This window comes from Phytophthora infestans, genomic scaffold (genome assembly GCF_000142945.1).
Source record: "Phytophthora infestans T30-4 supercont1.9 genomic scaffold, whole genome shotgun sequence".
Lineage (NCBI taxonomy): Eukaryota > Oomycota > Peronosporomycetes > Peronosporales > Peronosporaceae > Phytophthora > Phytophthora infestans.
The window spans coordinates 400,632-410,106 of record NW_003303750.1 but is presented as its reverse complement, the minus strand read 5'-3'; the positions used below and the strand labels follow the sequence as shown (position 1 = coordinate 410,106).

The window sequence follows — 9,475 nt, the reverse complement described above, 5'->3', positions numbered from 1 at the left end:
ATGAGAGTCCTAGGACCTGGAGGATTTCGTGCGTCTGTGAACGCTGGTTTTGCTTTTAAACGCCGGCGATTTGTGTGAGGGTTTCTCGTTTAGGCTCCAGCTGCTTGACGTGTATTGCTTGTGCCCGCTTTTCGATCTGTTGCATACTGTACCGGTTTGTTTCAACGTTTATCATCACCCACAGTGATTTTGGCATATAGTAGAAGAGAGTCAGAAGCGGTGAATGACAGACGCTGCGTAGCTCCGGTACAGGCTTGCCCACTTCTGCGTTGAGTCCCGGGTACGCGGGCGACGCTTCCTCAAACTCCGACGATACGGGAGACCATTCCGTTGCTCGTAATGCGTTAGCTCTTGCCTCCGCGGCTTTTTTGTTGACACCATCTTGCCCTATAAGAAGTGATTCGACGAATGCCTCGTCCATGTGTGGAGCGTCAGCGTCCGATACGACATCATCATCGCTTGGAGTATCCACTAAGGGGGAATCTTCGTCGCCGTCGTCCACGCCGTCGCTGTCGCTCTGGCCAGAGCTGAGACTTTCATAGGCGCTCATATTTTCATCCTCTGGGACAAAGTTAACATCCGGCTTGACGTTGGAGAGTGAACGAAGCCTCGAGCCTGAGGGTGCAGCGCCAAAGTCATCTCTTTCAGCCTCACTATCAATGCCAGAAGCTTCCGACATTAAGTGAAGGCTTGTTGCTGCATTTAGATGTGATTCAGCAGCTTCGAGCTCTCCCGATGATAGTCCAAACGCTCGTGGCACTGCGGCCTGCGAAAGTTCGACGTCTGAGTCACTCGAGGAGCCAAAGAGATTATCAAGTGTGTGTTGTGACAGCTGTGCTCCTGTGTCGATCTGCGATACTCGAATATCACTTTCCTCAACGTTTTTGCCATTGGGGCTGGCGTTGTCTTCGGTCTTCTCTTCTTCATCCTCGCTATTCGCCAGCAAACCGGACTCTATCGCATGCATCACGACCGCATCTTCTCCAACAAATACCTCGACGCCATTCGGAGTCACGTACCTCCACTCCGTCTCGATGCCGCTTGGTCTCTTCGATGACCATCCAACTGCTCGCAGCTGTCTCCACAAGTGCTTGAAGTCGATGTCCCTGGCAGCAGCAGCAACAGCATCTGTCTTGCCACGCGTACTGGACCGGATGCGCACCATTGCGCAAATTCTGGAATGGCACGGTTACACCTTCCTATCCTATCCTTATCCACGTGTCTCTTTCCCGTTCCCTCCGTCTCCCTTCCCGCCTGGCCTGTTTCTGATGCAATTTTGATTTACCTCTCCCATCTTATTTTCCTGAATTGACTTGAATAAATTATGGTTTGAGCCATTTTCTGTTGTTGCTTTCTCTATGTCGTAAGTTACGACATACTAAATTTGCTATGGCGTAAGTTACGACGTTGGGAACCAGGGGGTTAACGTAGATTCGAGTTTACTGTTAGCAGCTATCATAAAGAATACCACCTTTGCCTCTTAAAAATAAATACTAAGACGTGCTGTGCCGATTGCAGAAATGAGAAACATGCAGCAGCTGATTCATGGTGGTTCTATTCGTACAAACGCTTATTCGAGCCTCCCTACTTGTATAAAGTGCAAAACTGCGAGCGTTAGCACATCCTTGCTATTTTGAAGCATGTTTTGCAACATGTGTGAAAACAGTACCGTCAAATAATAAAAACTGACTGAGTTATGGAGGAATATCATCAAGCTGCCGACAGTCTATTTCTTACTTAGTTTCAGTATGGTCGTATCGAGCTGATATTTGATAAACAGCCAATCAAGTCGTGGATGCAGTTATTTTATCAAATTCGAGTTATTAGGGTTAGGTGAAAAAGCTGCCGACGTTGTGCCGACATATAATGTCGGCAAGGGTACTAAATATGCGTTAATGTATACAAACCATCAAGTGTTTTAACATCCTTGGATATTCCCCCTCTGACCGACAAAAACACATCAAAACAGTATGAGTCTGCAAGACCTTGCACCGGCCAACTCCCAGCGTGCACAACAGACAGCTATCAATGCGTTCGCTCGCTTCCTTGTGGCCGAAGGCGTCAATATGCAGTATATCGCAGCCACTCTTCTAGGTGATATGACTGGGGCAAAGTTTGTCAAGCTGATGGATCGCTTCGCAATTTATCTTACAAGTGCAGAAGGGCGAGGAGGGAAGGCGCTAGCTCGCAACTCAGTCATGAGCTACTACCGGCACGTCAAAAACTGGTTACTCGACACCTACCCGAAAAAAAGAGCCTCAATCGAAAAGAAGCTTCTCAAGATGGCCCAGACTCTTGAACGGCACTGTCTGAAGCGCCTCGAAGGTGGTACTACGAAGCGAGCGCCAGCGTGCACGAAGGAAGATCTACGTATTCTGATGGACGGTCTGTATTTTGATGCTGCGAGCTCTAAGGACTACCAAGACGCTGCGCTCCTTGCCTTGATGTGGTATGCGTTCGGCCGCGCTTCAGACTTAGGCTTCGTCGCAAAGAGCAACCTCACCGTAAGCGCTGATGGAGTCGTCTTTGTGAGGCTGTTACGCGTCAAGACATCGGAAGAGCAAGGTATATCGATCTTTCCTGATCAAGTGAGTTTCGTCACCTGCCCACTACATGCGATCGCCATGGCCCTGGTAATGCAAGATACACCAAGCTCACGTTTACTTGATCATCCTCAACTTGCTACCGGAGACGAAGAGAGAATCGTAACCCCTACAGATATCTCTTTAGCAGAAGCACTAGCAGCCTGTGACGGAGACGACACAGAAATGGCTTCTGAGACTTCCAGCGAGCCACGCACGAAGAAGCGCAAAACCAATGATGAGAGTATGAAGATACACGCGTATGTCAATCGCATTGTCAAATCCGCGAGCGAAGCACAAGCAAGAGCAAGGCCTACCCCCAACTTGACCTCGCATTCTTTCCGCCGCGGTGGTGCCCAGCATGCGAACGGCGATGCTAGTCTAAGCGCCCAGTGGATTTTCGACCGTGGTTCATGGAACGTGACGTCTACAAGCAAGGCATTTGCGTATGTGTTCAATACTACAAGTGATGATCAGAAGGTTGCGAGAGTTCTGAGCGGATGGGACGCAAGTGCCAAGCCCCAGGTGCCAACGTTAGCATGGTTGGATTCCACAACACGGGAACAAGCCCGTTGCATTGCCAACCTCCTCTTCCAGACGAGTATTTGCACTGAAGATCCCAGTAAACGGCTAAGTGATCGTGTATGCGAAGTACTCACGGCATCTTTGATCCAGCATTTTCCTGAGGTTCTAGAACGGTATCCGATGTGTCCATACGTGTCTAGAATGCGCATAATTCTCGTGAAACTTGGAATTGAGAAGGCACAAGTGTTGGCATGGAGCTCTGAGCTTCAGCGTAAAGCGATAAAGAAAAGCGACGGCCCGGAAGGAAATAGCGGCAATAAAATTTCGCGTGAAGATACGCTGATCAACCATCAAAATTGCGTCATTAGCGAGTTGGTAGCGATGAATCAAGCGTTGGCTAAACGGGTGACGGAGCTGGAGAAACAACAAGCTCAGAGGGATGGAGTTATATCCGTGTCAATGCCCACACCTGAGCCCGGGACAGCGGAAGAAGTGGCGGGAAATACCTCACGCCACACTGTGACTTCAGCAAAGCTCAAGGGCTGTGGCTCTGAGTCGACTTCTAAACGGCCGGCAGCAATCTGGTTTGAGTGGTATGCCAAGACGCCGCGGCTCTGGGATGTCTGCGAGAACCGGCAAAAGAAATCAGCGTACAAGCAAATTGTGAACTACATGAAGCTCTTCCTGCCAAATGGCTATAAGCCGGACCCATCGTCACCTACTTATTGTGACCATGTCCTGGAAGTTGGGCAACAGTCGGAAGAGAACATGTTTAAGTTTTTCGTAGCGTACGGGGCTAAGCGCAAAAGTGGGTCTTCCGTCCTGAAGCAATTGCGAAAATACTACCATGAAGGTAAGTTGGATGCCCTGATAAAAGAGTTTCGATCTCGTGTTGCAATCGAAGCAATCATCGCTCCAGCTCCGCGTGAAACGCAAGACTTGTTTGTACGTACGTAGACAACCTATTACAGAATAAGTGGTCCGTTACCAAATAAGTGGCCTGTTACAGAATAAGCGGTCCGTTTCCAAATAAGTGGCCCGTTACCAAATCAGTGGTCTGTTATTAAATATATGGCCTGTTACTGAATAAGTGGCCACGTCTATTACAGAATAAGTGGCCCTTTACCAAATAATTGGCCTGTTACAGAATAATTGGCCACGATTGTTACCAATTAAATGGTCTGTCACAAAACGAACAGTCTGTATAAGCCCGACAAAAAGGTACCTCCCACAAGTCACTCTACGATTTCTGCGGTGAGGGGGACAGGTCCGAAAATTGCGTCATAATGGAAACTGCAGCAGCTCAAGGTGTAACTGAGGGAGCTACAGCGCGTCGGTGCACTTCGCTGACGCTTATGCAGAAGCTTGAGAAGCTTATTGTATGGGAGGCTAATCCGGAATGGGGACCAACACGAGCCGCTCGCGAGCTGAGTGTTAGCCGAGGTGCTCTCAGTAGGTGGAAGGAGGAGTATCCGGATCCCTCGCGCGTGAAAAATGATTCAACACTCGGTGATGGAGCGAGGAAGAGAGCGGTAGGAGGAGGAAGAAAACGGAAACCTCCTGCTTTTGAAACAAGGGTGTTGGAGTACTACGATACTTGTCTGAGAGAAGACGGCAAAGCAACGTACCACGATGTGTTTACGTACTGTAGCACCATCCCTGAGTTCCTGCTAAAGGATCTAGGTGCTCAAAAGGTGTATGTGACGAGGTTCATCAAGCGCTACAAATCGTCGCCAGCGGCCCTTTCTGAACAGGAGACTACCTGTGGGAGCCGGGCTACGGAGCTCTTCAAGCCACATACAGATACCAGCGACGAGCTAACTTTGCGGGGAATACAGCCCTGCGTACCTGATGAAAGCAACGAGCTAGTTAGCTCGGGTGCTATCAGCGACGGAGGACGACTTCCGCTAAGCATCTCTGACCAGAACAGCGATATTCCATTCCCTCTCGCTACGGCCAAATCCAAAACTACCAAGCCGAGCAGCTCAATCGCACAACGAACACGTACGAAACAGTCACTCGTTATTGTACCGATAGAAGTTTTCGAGGCGACGCTGCCACCCCCCCTCCCCCCAAGACTCCGCAGGTAACGATGTTGGTGACACCGCCACCGGTACACCTCCTGGGAATAATAATGGCGAAGGTACAGTCAATTTGGATGGTGAAAGAGGTGATTGCAAAACAGGACACGATGACGAAGAAGACCCGACATCTGATGACGACAAATACGACGAAGTCGAGGAAGAAGACGACGAAGCTGACGACGACTATAACGACGATCCGGAGCCAGATGAATCAGATGACGACGGGCCATTTGCAGATGATCATGATGAAGAATTGGAAGTTGATTATGCGAGGCAAAATCAGCACACAAAAACTGTCACTGGTTCTAAGCCGATAGCTTCTCGGCGCCAGCGTGATCTACTCGCAAAACGCAGTAGAGCGGTGTTTTCTTTTACAGTTCGCAACCTTGACACATCGATGTTGGGAGAAGAACGCTCTGTGAAAGTTTTCAAAGATGATATCATGACGCTCAAACCGTTTGGCTGGCTTGCTGATGTGGTAATCGACTATGCCATTTACAAGCGCATAAAATTAACTGGAGGATCTGTGAAACTTCTTGGGGCATCGCTTTTCAGTCAAATCAACCAGGCCAAGTGCGGTGGTGAAAGCAGTTTCTTGGATGTCAAGAAGCTCGTTGACAAGATTGACTGGGATCTGTATTTTGCAGTTCTAATTCCGGTTTGGGGCGATAACCATTGGAGCTTGCTTGTTGTTGAAGAGCCCGCCAAGCCATCAAGACGCATGTTTCACGTTGACTCTTGCGTGGGGATTCATGTGTCGAGCCACGTATTAAGTATTGCAACGCAATTTTTGGCTGAAGTCTGTGGGGTCGCCTCTGATGGTTCTGCAACGACATCCGTCTGTGAGACTCACCCGCAGCAAAAAAAACAACTCCGATTGTGGGGTCCACATGTTGTATTACACGGAGAAGATCGCTTTGTATATCACGCAAAACAAGAACAAATCGATCCAAAGCGAGATAAAAAACTGACGTCTGGAATGATTACTGGAAGATCGGACAAGTTCCGCATTAAAATGCATCAAACGCTGAGCAATCTCACCGGTACGAACAACTAGTCCGCTCAGCAGCGTTTGGTAGTGTTAAGTTCACAAATACATCTTTTGAGCTGCTGTAAATGCAAAACGAACGTGTTGTAGGTAGGTGAGTGTAACCATTGTTTGGATTAAGGCCACTTATTTGGTAACGGACCACTTATTCTGTAATAGACGTGGCCAGTTATTTAGTAACAGGCCACTTATTTGGTAACGGGCCACTTATTCTGTAATTGACATGGCCAGTTATTCAGTAACAGGCCACTTATTTGGCAGCTCCCCTGTCCAGTTATTCAGTAACAATCAAACCAATACAATTTCACAAACAAAGTATTAAAAACAAAACACTTTGAATTTCGCCGCCATACTGTGAAATTTAGCATGTTGTCTATTGAGACCATCATCACTTATCGTGACTTCAAGACGCTTTGCATTACGTTTGCAAAAGCAGCCAAGCTACGCATTATGGACGCGTCCATCCGTGCCTTACGCAACTCGATGATCCAGACAATCGATACTCGAGACCGTGTACCGGAAGCTCTCCGCGCAATTTTTGTCAGATTGAAGGACAAGTGTAAGGCCAAGAGCAACAAGAAGAAGCGTGGGCTGGTTGAGCTGGACGACATTCAAGAATGGCTCATTCCTCCAACCGATGGAGCTGTGGGTCAAGTGCGCGGGACCTACGGAGTGCGACGTCTCTTGCAGTGCGTGGTCATGGGCAACAAGGCACACTACCTGGTAGACTGGGAGCCAACCCTGGAGCCTCGCGAGAACATCTCAAAGGAGCTGATTACGCAATTTAACCGTGACCGCCGTGATCTTGTGCGCAGTACCTTCATTGACGATGAGGCTAACGAAGACAATACTTCCTCAGCAACCTAAACGACATATAGACACTCATGTTGGCGAAAACAAATTATATTACATACGTTAGCACTAGATAGCTCGTACAGCATACTTATGGGCAGTGTATAAAACACAGCACTACAATATGCTTAGCTGAGTTTTCAGACGCCTTGTATCATACATAATAAGTAATCAAGATACCACCGGCTGGATTCGAACCAGCTCCACCGGCCTTTCGGCCGGGCTCAACCATCAGAGCTTCGGGAAAATTTGGTAGTGTAGGCAGTTACGTACCGTGAGCTTGTCCGTTGCTGCTGAAAAATCTGAAATGACAACAAGTGCTTTGGTGCACATCCAGTCAATTAAAAGAACCTCACTAAAAATCAAACCTAACGTTGCTTTGTGACCAGTCTATTTTTTACCAATCACCGAAGCGTCGGCCGGTGTCGGCCGCAGTCGGCAGCTTTACGCTATGGATGAATGTGATAGTTTATCGTACCATACTTGAATTTTGTATGGGTATATACTGCCAATTACCTGTCAGCAAATATCACCAGCAATCACTGTTAATCCAAATCATGATTTAAACCAATCGGATGTAGTAGGTCTAGGTGAGTCATCCAAGCCACCCAATCGGACGTATCAAGTCCGATAAAACTCTAAAATATGTGTATGTTCATTCAGTTGTCAAGTAGTAGACGTATCACTTTCATATTCCTCTTTATCGGACCTTCGCGATGGGTTTGGAGGAATTGCAACCTGGCAACACATTGCGGGCTAAGGCAACTGCTGTTGCAGCATTTTCCAAGTTTTTAAAGGGTGAGGATGTTGAGGAGGAATACGTAAAGAAATGTATTGAGGAGGATGAGAGTGGCAAGAGGTTTGTGTGCGTCATGGATAAGTTTGGAATGTATCTTGCGTTTAGTGAAGGAAAGAAGGGTAAATTGCTGGCACGAAACACTGCAATGCAGTACTACCGCCAAGCCAAAATTTGGCTCCTAGAGCAATTTCCTCAGCACCGAGCTTCGCTAGAATCGCGGCTGCTTAAAATGGGAAAAACGCTAGATAACTTTTGTCTGAAAAGAGATGGTGGTGGCTTCGAAGCAAAGGCTCCACCATGTACAAAGGCTGACTTGAAAAAAATGGTTGTGCATTTGTATGTCAATGAATGATCTGAGAGTGACTACCAAGATGCTGCTCTTCTGTGTCTGCCAGTTGAGCTACATCGTTGGAGGGGGGGGGGGGTCAGAGGCGACCTGGAGGCTTGGAAGGCCGTGAAGTCCGTACGGGAGATCAGCGTAGTTGCGTTGAAAATAGTAAGACTGACCGCCAACGTGAGCTGTCGGCGACGGATTGACTGAAAGTGAGAGGCTGTAAACCATTCGATACGTGTAGTCTAGCGCATTTACAAGTGGCACGTTTTCACTGGCAGATAATTAACCAATAAGCAGTAGTAGCTCTGATAACTGGCTGTCGTCAATCTTAATTTACCGGACAAATGCAATATTATCCGGACGATCGTGGAGATTCTGCCTCATTGTTAAATTTGCTAGCTCATGCGCAACTCTCATGCCAAAAATGCATAGAAAAACAAAATAGTGATTTTCTCAGCCCAGAGGGCGTTTCAGGCCATTTCCTGCCGTCTATAAAACAGTCTGTTTGACCACTCTTTTGCCTTTTGCGTCATTTCACATCAGGCATGCCCTCCCCTACACCTCGTACCTACCTGAGATAAACTGTGTACAATACATAGGTCCGATAAGGTCATCCGGTCCGATGAATTTTGGTATGGGCACTCGACGAGGTGGCCGTATAATTGTGTCCAGGAGTACACCGCTCACTCTAATTAGTCATGCCATGACTAATTATTGTGAATAGGTTGGAGTATAGATTTTTGGAAATTTAACAGCCCGTTATTCAAAAACTACTAGTTCATATTTCAAACCAAGCACACTATATTGCCGAGATCTGCCCAAAACCGTTGTTTTTGTTTACGAAGCCATGAGAAGATCGGACATAGCGTACGGTAGCTTGATGGAGCTCTTGTACCTATAGTCCTAGCAGAATGAGAAGTTACATTCAAATTGCACTGATCCTGTAAAAGTAGGTTGCACCGGCAAGCGTTGACACCGCGAACGAAAGTCGGACTGAACAGGTGCTGCTTCTGGAGAAATTGGATCAATCGTGGCCAATTGTGCTATCCGAATTTAGCAAAAATATCAACACTGGGGGGGGTCAATTTTCGATAAAATGCTGTCGCTTGGGGTCGTTACGGCGTCTAATTATTAGATTATAATACATCTTAGAATTGATGACTCTTCTAAAATATCCCAGATTTGTGACATCACTAAAGCGCGAAAGAGTGAACGGTGTAGTCTTTTTTTGCATGTGACGTGTACAGACTG

General features: G+C 47.5%; 1 protein-coding gene across 1 annotated transcript; it reads left to right on the top strand.

The window, feature by feature from the left end:
• Nucleotides 1–6,605: 6,605 nt before the first annotated feature.
• PITG_05766 (uncharacterized protein) lies at nt 6,606–7,106 on the top strand (the record flags this gene model as incomplete). Its single annotated transcript, XM_002997976.1, has 1 exon — nt 6,606–7,106. The coding sequence occupies one exon, from the start codon at nt 6,606–6,608 to the stop codon at nt 7,104–7,106; it is 501 nt and encodes a 166-aa protein (XP_002998022.1).
• Nucleotides 7,107–9,475: the final 2,369 nt, after the last annotated feature.